The following is an 18,074-nucleotide window of genomic DNA, read 5'->3' as shown; positions in this document are numbered from 1 at the left end:
GGGGCGCGGATGGGAGACTGCGCCTCTGGCTGCAACGTGCAGGATGTTAAATAACAATGGGAGAGTGGCTTTCACAGGCCATGCGGTGTGCCTGAGCTGCACGTACCAGCAGCTGCGTTTCCCATGCCTTGACGTTCGGCCCGTCCACACATCGCTTCTTTCAGCACAAGCTCTGTCTCGGTGCGTTGCTTTAACTGCCCCGAGACCCCTTTCTCTCGACACCTCTTGGCACAGTCACGTTGGTGCTGCAGGCAGCGGTTGGTGGTGGTTTTGTCCCCTGCTGAAACTGGCCAGGGAAGAGTGTCTGATGGAGCTTCACTGGCCTCCTCCTGAATTGATTTATCAATCAGTTGTGAGCCATCCTCACAATTCCAGCAGCGGGGTCTTCGCAGGTGACTTTCCATGGTGATTCCCTGTGTGGACTGGCACATCCAGGCTCTGGAAAAGGGGAGGGCGGTGCCATCCAATGCAGGATGGTGGCATAGAAACAAAAGGCGGGTTTAACATTGTGCTTCCTTCTTCCAGACATACGGAGGTACCCTGCTCATTCAAGGGTTAAGCTGTCTTGAGAGATGCAGCACCCAGGGCCAGGTATGTGTCAGGCCTGGACTGGAGGCTCGCCAAGACATGGGGATATATGGTTTTATTTCTGTTTTGTCATGTGGAGATTACTATGCAATGTCTGTAGGACAAGAAAGCTCTGGGGCATCTTAGGATATGCCCCGTGCTCCAAAAGAGCCTGTTGATTTGGCTTTGCAACACTCATATGCAAAGGCAAGATTTGATGCCTGAAGTGCTCCTTTTCCGAGGATTAAAAGGCACTGGCAAGGCTCTGCAAGATGACTATTGCAAATCTTATCATGATCCAGTGCTGAGATCCGTCGGTTTCAGCAGCACAAATGTGCTGACAGATCTGTGTGTCTGCTTTTTGGTGATGATGGATTTTTTCAGAAGGTTGATCTGTGCTGCTGAACCCTGGTTGTAGCTCCCAAGCTCCCAACTCTGCAGCCTGGAAGGTGGCATTGCAAGGGCTCCTCTTCATCACACCCGTGTCCTTCTTTTTAACGAAACTTCCTTTGATCTGCTAAAACCCTGGCCCAAAGGAGCAGTTTCAGGGTGTTGTCGGGGACTTAGCTTTGGTTTCTTTGCCCTTAGATGCAGCTGAGTGACCCACATGAGGCAGTGGGGGAGGCAGCAGGAGTAACCAGGTTAGCTCTCCTGTTGTGCCAGCCAGGGGCTGAGACATTTGCTGTCTTCACCCAGCAGTGTGTGAGGTTTTGTTCTCGGTGTGAACAGAGCTTGTTCTCTCTTTTATATGATCTCAAGAGAGTGTGAAATAAAGTCCTTTCTTACCCATCCAGCTCTGCAGAGTTGTCATATCCATCTCTGGCCTTTGAGGAGATGATTCTTCATTGTGTACAGCAACAGGTCCCAGGCCACCCTTCTTGAAGCTGTTGTGGTCTCATTGAGGCTACTTCATCTGTCTGTCTGTACGTAGCTCTAGCTGGAGAAGAACAGACCCCTGTCACTACAACCGTGCACCCTCCTCTCACACTTCTCTGGCATCAAGCGTGCTGTTAAACGCCTGCTCCCATGCTGCTTGGCTTGCTCTGTTTGCCAAACTTCAGGAGGATGTTTAGCCCTTTCTTCTCAACGCCATTGCGTAAATGAGGCTAATTTCAGCCTGCCCTGATGTGTGGGCTCGCTGGAACGTGACTGTAAATCCAGGCCTGAACATTTTCATGTAAAGGACAGGGTGGTGATACTGCATTGCTGCCTTTAACCTCAGGCTGTTCTCAGACCAAGCCAGCCTCTTCACAACCCCATGCCAGTAAATCAAGCAGCTTTTGAATCAATGCACATAAAAGTCAAGGGAGAGAAGTTACAGATGGAAAAGACCTATCCTACCTTGAGCCTGTCCTGCTGCAGAGGGGATGAGGCACTGTCAGGAATTTGCAGCACTGAGGCCAGGCAGGGTGAGAGCTGTGCCTGGGGGAGATGTGGGGTCGGGGGAGATTGCCTGAATTTCCTGCAGCTTTTCCATCCTGCTCATCTCTTTGCATTTCATTCCCTTGGCTTTCTTTTTGGGAAAGAAAACTGTTGTTGGTTGTATGTTCAATAAACCTGATATGTTAGTTCTCCTGCTCATTGTTTTTCACTCAGGGCTATGCCTGACTTTTCTTTAGAAGCATGTTTTTCTCACCTAATATTTAGTTTAAGCTTGTAGGAGCTGGATGTAAAACCTTCTGGGATGTTTTAATCTGCCAAGAGGCTGCGTGAAAACAGAAGTTATCCAGAGTATTTCAGTAGTCCCTGTTTAGAAAACAGCACCCCCAAATCCTGTGTTGCCCCTTTGCCTTTCATCCCCTTGCCAACTATTGTCGGTTGTTTTAACCCCGATCTGGTGTCTGTGTCCCGTGTACCTTGCTCCCCTCCCCTTAGGGTTTCCATGTCTTTGAAAGTCTTGGTAACCAGAGCGTTCGTGTGTTGTGCTTTGCGATCGTTTCAGACCAAGAATAATACGCCCAGAGCCAGCTGGATCCCTCAGTCCATATTGATACAACTATTCCCCTTAACCTGCCCACACTCAGTGCTACAACTGCAAATCTGAGGTCGGGAAGGAGCAGTGATGGACAGCACTGCAAGCCCCGCTGCATGGCTACGGCCCTGCCTGGAAAGCAGCCCCAACAGCGCGCCCCACAGCCCTCAGCAGATGTATCTGGGTGCCCACTGGGGACCTCGTGAGGTTGAACATGTTTTCCTGACATGGATCTTCTCAGAACTGGTGGTCCTGGTGGTTGCTTTAATTCCCTTGATCTGCAGCCAGTCTCTCCTGAGAAATCCTCTCCAGCAAGGCCCTTGCTAAAGGCTGGCCAGTCTGGGTGATGGCTCCTCCTGGAGTTCTTTACCTATAAGCCCAAACAGCACTTAGAAACGTGGTTAAGAGCTGGATCAAGGACCCAGAAGGGCTGTGAGGTAGTTATCCTTGGAGATTGCTAGAACTCAAGTGGAAAAAGCCGATCTGATCCAACTTTGAAGTTAGCCTGCATTGAACAGGAGGTTGGACCAGAGATGCAGAACAAAAGAGAGGATATTTAGCAAGTCACTGCCTGGTTTTCACTTCACAATCATCAGGGGAGACACACTGGGTCATTGTGTCACCGCTGCCTTTGGCTGCCAGATTATTTAGGTTACTGTGCATGATTTTGGTCTTCTACATATATATTTTTTTGGCTTGCTTTTGTTGTTCAGTTCTTCATGAGCTTTTGCAGACTCCTGGGTCACATCCAGGTTGGTAGATGGATGCTCCCCTCAGTCACGGGCCATCTCTGGGTATGTTTCCAATCTGGGAAGTTCATCCCAACTTTATTTCCCACTTGTCCATAAGTTTGCTTCATGCTTTGGAAGTAATCAACTCTTTAGTGTCAGGTAAGGTTGGGAAAAAAGCATAGCCAAAGACTCAAAGGAGAAATACATGAAGGGTCTAAATCTTGTTAGCTGCAATGGCTGGGTGAGCATTAGGTGAGACATGGGGGGACATGGTACAGGGAGGCTGTGACTCCCTGGGGCACTATCAGCTCACCAGGTGATTAACTGTTTGTTTCTCCCTTAATGAAAATTTGTCTTGGATTAAAGCACTGTAATAGAAAGCTCAGGTTCTGGAGCAGTCCCAAGTGTAGGTTAATATTTACAAGCTATCAGCTTCTGGTTTTATCTCCAACCCTTGCTAGCACAGAGATAAAATCCTTTTAAAAATCGCTTCTGATCTTTCTAGTTCATGACATGGCATTAGTAAGACAGTTTCCTTATGAAACTGGTAAATGTCTTAATGGAAATGTAAGTTTTTCTCATCCTTTCAGGGGCCAGTAACAGACGAGGAGCCCCCTACATACAGGGGGCATGGCTTTATGATGGAGCATAAGTGATGGACGGTACCTCTGCAGGATAGGCATGCTAGGAAATGTCAGAATGTTATTTCTGCCTCAGTGGCTTAAGATCATCTGTTTACCTAATGGACTTACATTTGCATTTTGCAGGTGTTGTGTTAATATTAATGTGTTGTCTGAATTGTTAATATTCCTTCACTTCAATGGTACATTAATGAAGGCTGCAGGGGATGGAAAAAAAGACCCGACTAATTAATTAAATGGGCAAAAAGCATCTTTAACTTTCCATCGCGCTGCCCTTTGCTTCCACCTAATGGGTCTTGGCATTTCTGGTCAGCAGCCATGTAACACATGCCGCTGTATGGAGCACTCAGCAACGGACTTGCTAATTTTTCTGACCCATAAATCACTTGCGTAAACTTTTAACTGCGAGGAAAAGTGCCTTTCATTCCTGCTTCCTCGTTTCAGTGGGAAATGCAGCCTGATAACAGGCGCTGCTGGGCTGATGTGTGGGGCCGGAGACTTTCACGTCAGGAGAGGGGCTGTCTGCATTTCTTCAGGAATTCTTTCCATTCCCCTCTTAGCCGGACTCTGGATGACATTAGTATTATGTGTCTATGAAAGTATTCTTGTCATAAGGTCTGCTTTCAGAGCCAGTCACCTATCAAGCTGTACGTCTCAGGAATGTGGACTGCCAGCCCTCCGTCCTGCTTCTGTGGGGTATTTTCCCTCTTCTGATTGCTGTCCCAGACCTGACTTTGCTTAGTTTTTTTTTTTTGCCCACCTCCAATTCCTTCGGGTTGGAGAAAACTGTCTCGGGTCTCTGCTCAGGCTCTGGGTGGCTGGGCAGCATCCTAAAGTATTCCTGAAAGTGCGGTTATCCAGCCCAGGTGGTGATTGCCCCTACGAGACCCATTAGAGAGAGACCCATTAGAGAACATTAAATGCTGAACACAGCATTTAGTTGTGTGCATTAGTGGTCACCAGTTATCCCCCTCTGCGGAGGGTGAGCAAAGCCCTAACCATCCTTCTGGGGTTCCTCTGGGAGATGAGATCTCCATCAGCCAGTGGCTCCCTGGATCTGATAGGGATCCTTGGGAAGCTGGGCTGGGAATCTGAGCTGCTTGGCTCTTGGAGCTAAACACAGGGACTGCAAGCCCTTTACACTGTCTTCCCCACAGGGACGTGCTTAGGCACAGTGACCTCAAAAATCTGGTAGTCCTGAGAAAAATTTGGAGAAGGCTGCAGCTGGGGCCGAGGGAGCTGCTGAAGTCGGGCCTTCACGTCCTGTGTGGCTGAGCGTGTGGGTGCTGTTCTACGCTTTCCTCCCTGGCCCGCGGCAGCTGAAGATGCTGCTTTGGCACAGAGGGGCACTCCAGCTTCATGCCAGGAGTCTGAAGGTTGTCGCCAATTTGCATGAAAAGGAGCAGACTGCAGTCATATTAACATTTAATGAAGAGGCACAGCCTGCAGAGACGGCGTCCTCTGTGAGTCTCGTTTCGGTTAGACACCATTCCCTTCACCACTTAGGCCAAGATGGGACCAGGAGGCTTTGGGACAGGGGCAGGCTTTGCCTATGTCCCCTTCACACAGATCTCAAGCGAGGTTGAGGAGCACGAGGCCAGGAGGAGAGCGGTTGCCATCGGCGTGGCCTAGTACCAAGAGGCGCTGTGTAGGCCCCGCGGCCGCTTCAGCGCTCCGACGTCTGGCCTGACGCTGTGCTGCCAGATGAAGTCAGCTCTTCTGTGTAAAGCCCTGTCAATAATTTCAAAGGAAATATGGCAAATGGTTGAGGTTTTGCCTTGCGGTCTAAATCCCCGTGTGCAAACCCGGTACATCAGGCTTTAAGCAATTAATTCCTAATCGTGCCAAATGCCTTCAGTGGCCCAGCGTCAGGATTGGGAGCTTAAAGTTTTCCACTGTAGCGCATTTAATTTGGATAAAGTGAGGGGAGTGGTATCGTGGCATTCCCAGTCTAAAGGTGCGAGAGTGGCCAGTAAATGGCATTTGTATTCAGAAAGCCCTCCTGTGCATTTGTGTTCTAGGCATCCATTATGGGGAAGGCACCATAGCTAATAAAAAGGACATTCATTATACCCCGGAAAGGGAGTTCATTAGAGGGAAAAGCCATTCTAGCTTAGTAAGAAATGAATCTGAAACTGCCTCAGAGCTGCTATTCTCATCAAGTTTCAATGTTAACAGTTTTAACCAAGAGCTAATTGAGCAATCTCAGAAAGTGGAGTAATTCCATTATTCAGCTCTGCTTTGTTCAAGGCTACCGCTAGCTGTGAAAGGAGCACAAATGACTTTCATCAGGCCAGGAACCACCGGTGTTCTTGCCTTTTACTCCTTTTACTTTCAAAAATGTAGGGCTTTTGGTCTTTTGGCCATTGTCCTCGGCAAAGTGATCTCCACACCAAGATTGCAAGGCTCATGTATAATGCTGCGATACAATTCTTGGAAAATGGGAATTAATTTTCATAACTCTTGAAGCAGCAGTGCACGGCTGAAGATGCTTCTGTTTGTTGGGTAGGCTGAGTGTCACCAGGAGGACGGCACACTATACTTGCTGGATTTTGCATGGAAAAGGGCCATCGCAAGCTGCAGTCTGGCTACTGGCCAAAGAGCATGATTCTGTCAGGCTGCACTCTCAGGAGATGCAGGCTTAGCTGATGTTCCTCTCAGAAGGGCTTTTATAGGAACCTTTCGAGTTTCTTTGCTTTGTGGAAGAGCTGTAATCAAACATAAATGTACGTGATTTAAAGAAAAGAAGAAAAAGTCATGCTGTACTCAGCATCTTTGGACTGAATGCTCTGGAGAGGACGTGTTGGAGAACTGTGATGCTGTTTGTTTACCACTTTCCTTCGACTGCTGCTGCTGGGTGCGTTACGGTGCGCGGCGCTGCTCACAGCCTTTTGCGGAAGGTGACTTTCTCTTGGTGAGCACAGCAGGATTTAGAGTCACATTCCCAGGAGGTGGCTGTAGATCTGTTTGTTATGAGATTGCGCTGCTGCGATAATCCCCTGCAAGCCAGCAGAGAGGGAGGGCTCCCTCTCTGTAGTGCCCTCGGTAAGGGATGTACATCCGTCAGTGTCTCCAGAGCCTGCTCAGATACGCATGAACAGGCCAGGCCTTCCTTTTCTGTGCTCCAGCTTCCCATGGCACTGTTCGATTCAAACACAAACCAAGCGTGATGCCTTCACAGCTCTTCTGCTCTCTCCCTGTTTGGATCCGGCATGGAGCTGGCAAGCAGACACGTAGATGTAGGCTGGGAAACAAGAGGCCCTGACATCTGGCCAAAGCACGGAGCAGGGACAGAAATCTCATCTGCACAGTCACCCAGAGCTTGGGAAGGAGTTTGGACAGCAAAAGTTTTGTTCCCTGTGCAGGGGTGAGCAAACACTTTGAGGAGAAGACAGGATGGAAATGAACAGATGGGGTCTTGTAGGGAAAAGAAATTTGGTAACCTCTGCGGAAATGGTCCGATCACATTTGACTCGAGTCTGTGATGCTGGGGTTTACCTGGTGGCAGGACACCTGAGTTGCTGGACTCCAGCTCAGGACGGTTCAGCTCTGTCCCTCTGGGAGCAGTTTGCCCCAGTGAGCTACCAACTTCTCCAAAAAGCCTGCCAAAAGCAAGAAAAACCCTACGGTGGGAGAGGTAGGTGGTGATTTGGGTTATCTCTGTGTCTGTGCCTCAGCTACGAGAACACTTCCATCGCCTGGGATGCAGCCAGCGGTTACATCTTGTGGGAGGACAGGGAGGTGAAAGAGAAGGCACAGGGGAAGAGCTGGGCTCATTTGTGCAGCCGTACCTCGCTGTCATTTGCTCTGAAGCCTGCGGGTCTGTTAGGCTGGTTGGTGGAAGGGGCAGATGTTTTAATGTCGCTTCGCTTTAATCAAGCTGCCTGCCTTGTTCCTGCACTTACTGGATTGCAAACAAAGTGCTTCTTGTCTCTTAGATGTGGCGAACACTGCTTAGCTAATGTCATTTGTCAAGTTAATCAGGGAGAGTGGGCACTTCGATGGCTGCTGGATAGCCTGGCCACATTGCCATGGAAGCAAGCAGCCAAACAGTTACTTGCCCTGTTTTGCTCTGCAGAAATTTGGCATGAGAAGCCAATGTTTTATTTGCCGTCAACAAAACAACTCGCTGAGGATGCGAGTAGTTTTTCAAGGTTGACGTCAAGGGATTGGAAAGGGTCTCGCTAACCTTTTGCAGAGCAGATAATAGCCCTGGTACTAAAGCAGCTCCAGTGCCTGAATGTACAGCTCCTCACCCCATGTCCCACAGATGCTTGGCTCTGGCAGGAGCTGTGCGAGAAGAGTTACAGCCCAGCAGCTTGGCTCTGGGGCTGCTGTCGAGGTGTCATCGGTCCTTCTCAGCTGGGTGGTTTCATAGGTGCTTATTTGCCTTGCACGAGCCACTGCCATCATAATGTGCTTTGAAAAGCACCATGTCCTGTGTTTTCAGACCACCTCCGAAACCTGCAGCCTTGGTAGATTGTAGGAGCTGGCACGCTTTGCTCACGTTTGAGACTCGGAGGCGAGTTCTTTTGAAACCCATACACTCCGGCTGACCTCTTGCATAAGGCAGGGGATAGAGTTTCACCCACCAACTCCTGCACCGAGCCCATAATTCATGAGCAAAATCTGGGTATTGAAAGAGCCGGCAGAAGATGCTTACATGTACGTTGCAGAGCTCTCGAGCCGTCCCGCCCCTCCCTCCCCTCCCTCTCACATGTGCACGAGCTAAATGATGCACGGAACAGGTTGGGAAACGCTCCCTCCTGCAGCGGGGGCGAGCGGGACAGCTGGGATCTGCAGGCACCTCCGCGAGGGACAGCCACCTGCCAGCCCCCGGCCCGCTCTGCAGGACAGCGGAGGAAACCTCGCATGAGCACGGAAAGGGCAAAAGTTCAGATCAGATTGTTTATGGGATTTTATGGAGGCGGGAGCCAAGGATAGCTCAGCTAATCCAGAGGAAACTGTAGCGATGGCGTTAGGCTGCATTTCACATGGGATTCATTCAGTGCGCATTCAGATGGACTAGCCTTTCTGTCTCCATTTTTTTTAGCCATGAAATATTTTTCTTTGCGCTCCTGTCTGCCAGCCGCGCCGAGCCAAGCTCCGAGCTCGGCTGTTCTAAGAAAAAAGAAGAGAAAGAAGAAGAAGAAAAAAAAAAGAAAACCCTCTTGTCATTGAGCTCCCGACGAGTTACAGGGTGGCAGCGTGGCTGCTGGTGCAGGTGGCACCCGGTGCTGGTCCCTGTATGATCTAGAGCTGGGGAGGGTGCTCTGTGTTACACCTCACCTGTGTTCTCTGCTCCTCGCAAGGGCAAACCCCAGCTGTGTCCCCCAAAGCCTGCCCCTGCCTTGGGAAGTGAACAAGACGAGGCAATTTTCAACTCTGAATCTCTGCGGTCATCTCCTGCACCCTGCTGTGGGTGCAAAGCTCGTGGATGCTTTCCAGTAAGGTTTTCCTGCCCATGCTGTCAATGAACCATGTGCCGGGTACCTTGTCTCGTTGCAGGCTGTCTTTGATGCTGTCTGGGGGCTGATTCTCCAGGTATGGAGGTGCAGAACAGAGAGGGAGGGATTTTGCAGAGCAAAAATCTCTTTTAGTTTTCCTTTGGGTGTAAAAGCATCTCTGACAGGAGGGCTCTCAGGTATTAGCTTCAATTCGGAAGATGCAATGTCAGAACGAGGATATGCCCGGAAGATTTTAAAGCCCAAAGCCCTAAAAGGGTAAAACAAAACTTATTAATCAGGTGAAAATTGCTTCCAGCCCTAAGTGTCGCTGGGGGTAGGAGGTAAAGGCTTCACACTTAGGAGCAACAGGAGGAAGAAGAACCAGGGGAGCTGCCTGAGCACTTGCTGGTGGAGCTCATCTCCAGGACTTGAGATAAGCACTTTGTGCAAAGAGGAGATCCTGTTCACAGGTGTTTATTGCTTTGCCTTCAGAAATGGTTTTGCAACTCGTTCCTTCGAGGCCACATTTTGAGGAAGGCGCAGGGACCCCATGGACATCTTTTACCCACGTGTGCATCTGTGCTGTTTGCTGCTCATCGCTCCAACCTGGGTCGAGGCAGAAAGGCCTCCCCAGGTCTGAGCGTGGGCTGGCACAACCCCGCACACCCCCTTGGGCTCTGCAAGCTCAGCACGGTCCCTACTGCTGCCTGCGAGCGTGGTGGCTGGGTGAGAGCCACCAGATTCACCCCCACCTGCGAGACGGGGATGCTGCAGCCTCCTGGCCACCCACCCCTGGTGGTGCCCAGCGGGGTGGTGCCCAGCACCCTTGGGCCATGCTGTCCCACAGCCCCCAGGCGCCGGTGACCATAGAGGGACCGATGTTGCCATCTGCTGGCTTAGCTGCACAGGAGCAGCAAGAGCTTTGCTCGGCCCTCTTGGAAGCCTCCCATCCCAAGCACGCACGGCCCCAGCACTCCTGCACGCTGACCGTGCTGCCCCATCCTGTGAGCTTCTGGTAGCCTCTGCCGATCAGCAGGAGCTGTAGGGGATGGGCTTGGTCCCTTCCCATTTAGGTTGTGCCTCCCCACGCTGCCTGTGCCACAGCCTGTCCCTCCTGCCCTCCCGAAAAGCGTTGAAACGTTGGCCTCTCGGCAGCAATAAGCTTCCCAGCGCTGGGAGAGCTCGCAAAGCTCTTGTTAAGGGAGCTCCTTCCCATTAAAGACGAGCATTTCCACTGCTGATTACAAGCAGCGTGTGCTAATTCCTCCGCTGGGCTCGTCTTTAATTATTTCCTTTCTCTTTCGAGTCTTTGGCACGTTCTCCCGGGCTGGGAGCGCATCGCAGCTGGAACACGTACCCTGGGAGCGCAGCGCCCTGCACATCCCACCCGGGTGATGCCCCGGGCAGGAGCAGGGGGCTGCAGGACACCGGCTCCATCCCAGATGCCCTAAGGCAGCCCTACAAAACTGCTATGTGGCGGCAGCAGGGCTGAGCCAGCGTCAGCAGTAATAGCTCGCTTGGGCATTGTGTGGAGCCTGAGGTTACTTCTGGAAATCTATTATCTTTTTTGGCAATGAGGACCGGTTAGGAGCCTTGGGAATACGTGCAGCAAATAGCAGGAAGCCCGGTGAAGCACATCTCGTTGCTTCTCTGAGCCCAGTTAAAACAAGTCTCCTGTGGCACGGCCCTACAGTGGGCAGCAAAGCCCGTAATGCTCCCCAAAACCATCCCCGGCGCTGGGGCTGCTTCTCTTTGCAGCGTGCAGCCCTGGGGATTTCCACTCGCTGAGTCCGGAGGCAGAAGGGGGGAGCTCACCCAGGCTGGGCAACCCCCAGGAGGTCCTAAAAGAAGCACCCAGGGTCCTGGCACCGCCGGGATGCCGGAGGCAGGGCTGCGTGGCGGGCCCCGACCACACACATCGGTCTCGGGATGGAAACAACGAGACGCTGTTTTCTCTGGACCGAGAAGAGAGCGGCGCCTGTTTGTTTTCCGTGCTATCTCTTGCACAGCGTTTGTTTTGCTTGTTGAGCGTTTCAGGGGATAGAATGACCTAAAGGGAGATTATTTTATCCTAATTTAAGCTGTCAATTTATCGCTGGCTTCTGCCTGCCTGTACCACTAAGACAGGCTGCTCCGAGTCCCTGGGGAAACCTCCGCTAGAAAGTGAGAATTTGGGGGGGGATTTGCTGCAGTCTCACATCTAATCTTCCTTTCTAACAGCCACCGCAAGCTGCTCCCTCATCCCCCCGTGTCCTGTTAGTCCCCGTCGCTCTGGACTGGCCAGGAGCTAATAAATGGCTTCGCTTCCCAGGGGAACCCCCTCTCTAACCGGGACCCGGGTTTGTGTTTCTCCTGCTGCAGGCTGGTGGAGGAGTTCATGCTGCTGGCGAACATGGCCGTGGCCCATCAGATCTACCGCTCCTTCCCCGAGCGGGCCCTGCTTCGCCGTCACCCCCCGCCCCAGACCAAGCTGCTGAAAGACCTGATGGAGTTCTGCAACCAAGTCGGCCTCGACATCGACTTCAGCACTGCGGGGACCCTGCACGTGAGTGCGCTGGGCTGGCGGGGACCGCAGGGGCGAAGGGGGGTGTTTGTGTGACGGTGTGGTCGCAGCGTGTGGTTTATCCCCTGCCCTGTCTCTCCCTGCTCCTCCTCGAGGCAGCGATGCAAGGAGCACTGAGGCTCGTGCCTCATGACCTCCTGAGTGCTGAGCAGGGGTGGCCCAGCTTGTCCTGCTCAGGCAGTGCTGTGCTCAGGGCTTGGAGCAGGGTGAGAAGACCTTGGAAGTGCCCAAGTTCCTCCTTTCTGTGCAAAGCAGGGTAATAGGAAGGATGTCTCGGTGCAGGAGCACCCAGATCTCCCTTCTTTGCCTTCTTGGGAGATCCTGGGTGGCTTATTTGCTCTGTACCACAAGGGAGGTGGCTCTGAAGGGAGGTGTTTCTGTCTGGACTGCTGAAGATCTCAGGGAGGGGAGGGAACGGGGAATGGGAAGGACCAGAGAGCAGTGCTGGGAAAGGTCAGGAGCAGCCAGCATGGGAAGGATCGGAGTGATCCTCTGTCCCGAGGCTGAACTCCAGCTGAACAGCGCAGCTTCCAGGCTTTTCTTTCCTCGTTGCAACTGGACTGTGGATAATCCTCCGTTAATCACATCCCCGCTGGCCTCCCTCACGCCCCTCCATCGGCTGGGACTGCTTTCCCCGCTCGCTGGCTGTGACCAAGCTATGTCAGCAGACACGGGGCTGCGCGCTCAGCTCCTCTTCCACGCTCTCAACTCTCCCAGCCCCTTCCGTGCTGGTAGCCCCAGGTGGTGACCTCCCACCCCACATCTCCCCAGGGTCCCATTAGTGCGTGTGATGAAGCTCTCGGTGTCTGGATGGGAGCCAGACACAGGTCAGGAGAGGGGTTACGAGCACTCTCGCGTGCTGCACGGCAGCCAGCGGTCCCTGTGCTCCCTGCCTGCAGCCCCAAGAGGGGGCTCAGTGCTCAGAAGCCCTGTGTGCAGTCCTGGGGGGGCTGTGCTGCCTGATGGGACCAGAGCAAACCCCAGCTTTCCTTGGGCTCTTTGTTTTACGAGGGGACTTGCAGGGAAAAGAGGAATGTGGCTCTGATGAGCTGCTGTTCTCCCCAGTACGATCCATCTGATTCCTCCTATTGCCTGCACTGAAAACTGTCTCTTCTTCTCCTCCAGAAAAGCTTAAATGAAACATTCGGGGCTGACAAGTACTCCGAAGCCAGGAAAGAAGTGCTGACCAACATGTTCTCCAGGCCCATGCAGGTAAGACCCGCACCATGCTGTCAGACACATCTGCTGTAGCTCTCTGCTGTGGCTCCATCTTCACCCTGGCCCTTTCTGCATTTCTGTAGCTCATCATTTCATAGCGGGAGAGCGAATGGATGCCGAGCCCAGTGCTGTGGGGCTCCCAGCAGTTTCCCCCAGTGCTTCCAGCCCCATGCAGCTGGCATTGTGGATATCCGCCAGGCAGCAGAGCTTTACTGGATGGCAGGGTCAGGCTGAGCCTTTCCTCGTGCCCCGCAGTGCCCCTGTGGGGTTGCAGCATTGCACACTTGGAAGTCACATGCAGGACACAAGCAGACTCACAAGGACCCAGTGGGCACCATGAGGAGCTGGCTCGTGTTCGTGGCAGCTCCTCACGTCATGGTATCCAAGCTGGCTTCTTGTCCACAGAAGGAATTAGGAGCCAGGACAAAGCAGTGCTGTGGGATTGGTCACAGATCACCGTTTGGTACCCAGACACGTTCTCTTAGAAGCAGGAAAGCTCTGGAAACCCTTTGGTCTCCCTCCAGGCCAAGAAACCTTCTGTAAAGGTCTGTGCAGGGGAGGCTTGTTGTGCTGCTCCCAGTGATTGTCATGTTTGATGCATCTGCAACTCAGGACACTTACTTGGGTGCTTATCACCATCCAAAAAAAAGTTTTTATGAAGCATCTGCCCTTCTGTGTTTGCAGCTGGGCATAGTGCAGCCTCTTCTGAGGGAAGTGTCCTACCCCACAGGGAAAAGGGGCATGCTGCTGGAACGGTCTCTCTGCTGTGGCCTGCTGATCGCTGCAGGAATGAATCATCTTCCCAACATCGCTCATTTCACTGTCACTCTTCTAATTAGCTCATTTGCTCCATTTACTCATTAGCAGTTGCCCGAAGTCCTGCTGTACTTCAGTGACTTAACGCTTGCAAGCGGAATTGGGGACCAAAGGCATTCAGTAAATCACCTCCTCGTGTGTGTGTTCAGCTCAGGAGTGCTGCTTCGTAGGTGGAGTCCTCTGGAGCTGGCTGCATGGTCCCAGATCCCGTGTCCTGCTTTGGTTTGTCCTGGTCCCTTCTGTCACGTCTTCCTTTTCTTGTGGAAAGTGCTAATAGGTGACATGCATTCCCTGGGGTCCCTCCGTGGTCCTGCTGACTGGTGCAAACCTGGAGCAAGCCCAGCTGCTGGCTGGGAGGGATGAGCAAGGCAGGAGGAACTTGGCTCTGCGCTGACATGGAGGAGGAGATGAGCTTTTTGGGACCCTCTGACTTGCTCAGTTCTTCTCTCTGTGGTCAGAGAGGTGGCAGGTCTCTGAAATACCTCCCGGTGGCTGTTGCATTCACAGGGCTACGTCTCAACAAGTTAAAGCAGTATGTGAAGACATGAAGGCTCAGTAAATGGAGTCTTCTGGGGAGTAGATAACAGTTTGGGCAAGAAGAAGAAATAAAGAGAGGGAGCTTTTAGAGGAGATTTTCCACAAGACACGGGATTTTGGCAGGAACTAGGCTCACAACCTCCTCGGAAGATGAAGGTGCCCTTGCGTTCAGGTGTGCTGCGCAGTCCCCTCTCTCCTGGCAGGCCTGCTGTCTGGCACACTTGCATAATAGCCAAAATTCAGTTTGCAGCTGAGCCCGCTGGCCCTTCAGGACAGCCTCTGGGTGGTGAGCGCTGTTCCTGCCTGCACACATCCCCAGCAAGGTGGCACTGACGTGCACTGGGATGCTCTTCTTGCTGAAAGCTGTGTGTGAGCCAGAAGGAGCACAAATCTGTCTTGATCCTGGGATGAGCACGTGCACCTGGCCGTTAGCTGAGGCGTTGTTTGGTTTGTAAATGGAGTTTCAGGTTTGCCCAAAGCCACCAGCCAGGTTACCAGACGCTCCCCTCCCATCTTCAGGGCCATTCCCAATCTGATCCAGGACGTGCGTGCAGCAGTGTGTCTGTAGGATCTCTGCTCTGTAAAGGACTGTGGAGCTGTTGGGTGACAGACACGGCGTTGTCCTCTGCACTCCCTGTTCCCTGACCACACTTGCTGTGAGCTGGACTGGTGGGCAAGTGGTCACAGTTCCCCAAAACCCCAAGCAATTCAGATCCCCACTATTGTTCCTACTGCTACTTGCAGAGGATGGGCAGTGCAAAGCCGTGTCGGTGCCCCTCGGAAGGGGCAGGCAGCCACCAGGTGGAAGCTTTCCCTGGGAGGAGGACTTTTTGCTGTCTACCCCTGATACTGGAGCAGATGGGAAGGAAAACCTGCCCCATCCTGCCCATCTCCGTGGCCTCTAATGGGGTTGAGCAGAGATCTGCGTGCTGGCAGCTGCAGAGCGTGGAGATGCCGAGCCCGTGCCGGTGTCGAGAGCTGAGCCATCGCCGTGACAGATGGCGTGGAGGGGCCCAGGGCGCCGAGGGGTGACCCATGGCCCTGCGCACGTCTCAGCCCCCAGTGATGAAGCTGGCGTTTCAGGGACAAGGCTGCAGTCACATCAGCCGTAACAGGCAGCCCACAGGTTGAACCCGTGCTCACACCACCCTAAATCTTCCGTCTTTGCTGCATGCTGATGGTCAAGGCATCGGCCTCGTGGAGGAGGAGGAGATGGGGAGCAAGTGGTAACGTGTGTGTCTGCGGGAGCGCCTGGATTGCCACGCCAGGAGGCTCGTAACAGATGAAAGAGCAGCGACATATAATTTTTCAGGGGCTCAGTCACTCGGGGATTCAATCTGTCCATAAGAGCAAAGCCGCCCCTGGTTGGCTGGGGCTGATTTATTTCACGGTTCTCCCGGGACCGCAGCAATCAGACCCCCGGCTTGGAGACCACTCGCGAGTCAAATCCGTTAATGGGAACACATCTGCTTTGTGTCAGGCTGGTGTCACCGGATAGCTCTGTCATGGGGCTGAGGACAGGTATCAGACAAGTGTCAGACTGGGCTCCCTGCGGTGCGTAACCTTGCTGCAGCTCAGAGGAGTGCTTTTGCTGCGATTCCCAAGCTGTTCGTAGCCTCGGTGAGGGTCGTGGGCTGTCAACAGGGTGTCAGAAATAGTCCTGGCCCCAGCAGCAGCGGGATTTGACCAGCACATCTCTCGGGAAGAAGGAAGCAGAATCTTTTCCAGCTTGAAATGAGGCAGAGGGTGCCTTGCTCTGCTGGGTGCAGCGCAGGGGTGGGTGCTTCTCAGTGGTTTCTCATATCAAAAATTTCAACCTGTGCTATCAGCCAGGTGCATTCTGCCTTCTGGGCATCCCTCCCTGCCTGCCTGGCGTTGTGGGGAGCTTCTTCCCTTTTCCCCGGGAGCCTGGCAGCAGTGGCTGTAACCCCCCCGGAACGCCGAGCTGTCTGTCAGTCAGCACAAGGGCACTTGTCTTCCCCCGCAGCAGCCTCCAGAGCCTAGCGTGTGTCCCTGCCCGACCACGCACAGCCTCGTTTGGAGGGAGCCGAGCTAATTGAGTGGAGACCATCCTTCGTGAAGTCCATCAGAAACAATTTAATTCGGGGTTGTGGAAATTGGCAGCCATCTCAGCTCCTATCCCAGCTCTCGGGTCTCATAATAAGGCCGGGACCGATGCTGCTTTTTTTAACCTGCTTTATTTGCTTGCCCGGATCAGTGCGGAGCTGCTCAGCAGGAGCTGGCTGCGCCGCTGGGCTGGAGAACGGAGGATGCAGCTGCCCAAACCGTGGATCCCAGGACGGCTCTGTAATCAGAGCTGGCTACTCCTGTTTTTTTTAAATCCCTTGCTCTGATTTTGAAACGGCTTCGTTCCATCGCCACTGTGCCGTGACCCCTCCGCAACCCCCCTGACCCGTGCAGCCTCCCCCCCCCGCCTGGGCTTGGCCCCGTTGTTTTCCCAGCCCCGAGGGCTGGGGTTTCACAGATGTGAAAATAAAAACTGCAACGTGTGTGATAACAGGGGCGGTGCAGCCGGGAGAGCTTCCCACTGAAGGCGCGGGGCCGGGTGTTGGTTTAGCTGGGCAGTCTAGCCGCTCGGCTTCCCAGCTGTCATCGTGGGATGAAGCAGCAGGGATCGAAGTGGGGCTGTCTCCTCCTCCTCCTCCTCCTCTTCCTCCTCCTCCTCCTCGGGCAGCAGAGCTGCTCATCGCATCCCCTGGGGCAATCTGAGCAGAGGAGATGGGTGTGCAGAGCCAGACCCAGAACCAAAGAGGCTGGCACGGAGCTGCTCGGGGGGGAGCACCTGCTGCAGGCGCAGGATGAGCTGTGCTGTCCCCTTCCAGTCTGCTCCTCTGCACACACGGGGTTTGTGGAACAGCCCCACGGCCTGAGTCAAAGCAGGAGGCTGCTTAAACCCACGTGTGGCTTGAAAATCGGTGCAATCCTTGGGGCGAGCCAGGGTGAACCCCCGCAGGGTGCCTGGTGCTGCAAGAAGAGTGCAGGGAACGTGGGTCCACCAGCAGCCACTGGTTGTGGGGGCTTCATCCCTTTTGCTACTCAGTTCCTGCAGCACCCGCCTTGTTTGTGCAACCCAAACGGAGCAGCAGATGAGGGCCATCAGCAGCTCAGGCTCTGTCTCAGCCTGGACGCCTCACTCAGGGTCCATCCACCACCCTGACTCCCCCCCTTCCCTCTCTTCTCGCCCCTTCCAGATGGCCCTGTACTTCTGCACCGGCGTCCTGAAGGACGAGACCCTCTTCCGCCACTACGCCCTGAACGTGCCCTTCTACACCCACTTCACCTCGCCCATCCGCCGCTACGCCGATGTCCTCGTGCACCGTCTGCTCTCCGCCTCGCTCGGTGGGTGCCACGGTGCTCTGGGTGCTGCCGGGGGAGGAGGGGGCTGCCCCCGCACAGCCAGGGCTCCTGGGTCCCTGCCTCGTCTGCCATGGATGCAGGGCGCTTGGGGTTTGTGTCCCACCGGGCAGCTCCCTGGCACAGGGGTGTCCTCGGCAAGCGGGGACGTAAAAAATGGGTATTTGGGTCCAGGCTGCTGTGGGGAATCTCTGGAGGAGGAATATG

The 18,074-nt window shown here is 53.6% G+C and overlaps 1 protein-coding gene across 3 annotated transcripts in view; it reads left to right on the top strand.

Moving 5' to 3' along the window:
- Positions 1-18,074, top strand: part of DIS3L2 (DIS3 like 3'-5' exoribonuclease 2) — a 188,083-nt gene that overhangs the window by 165,986 nt on the left and 4,023 nt on the right. For all 3 annotated transcript variants that reach the window (XM_027464181.3, XM_027464182.3, XM_013102318.5), the window contains 3 exons: positions 11,720-11,903; positions 13,047-13,133; positions 17,705-17,852. In XM_027464181.3, coding sequence (XP_027319982.3) covers positions 11,720-11,903; positions 13,047-13,133; positions 17,705-17,852 — 419 coding nt within the window. The remainder of the gene's footprint in view (positions 1-11,719; positions 11,904-13,046; positions 13,134-17,704; positions 17,853-18,074) is intronic.

This window comes from Anas platyrhynchos, chromosome 9 (assembly GCF_047663525.1).
Source record: "Anas platyrhynchos isolate ZD024472 breed Pekin duck chromosome 9, IASCAAS_PekinDuck_T2T, whole genome shotgun sequence".
Lineage (NCBI taxonomy): Eukaryota > Metazoa > Chordata > Aves > Anseriformes > Anatidae > Anas > Anas platyrhynchos.
Note: the sequence above shows the minus strand (reverse complement) of the source record. Positions and strands in the feature narration are given on the sequence as shown.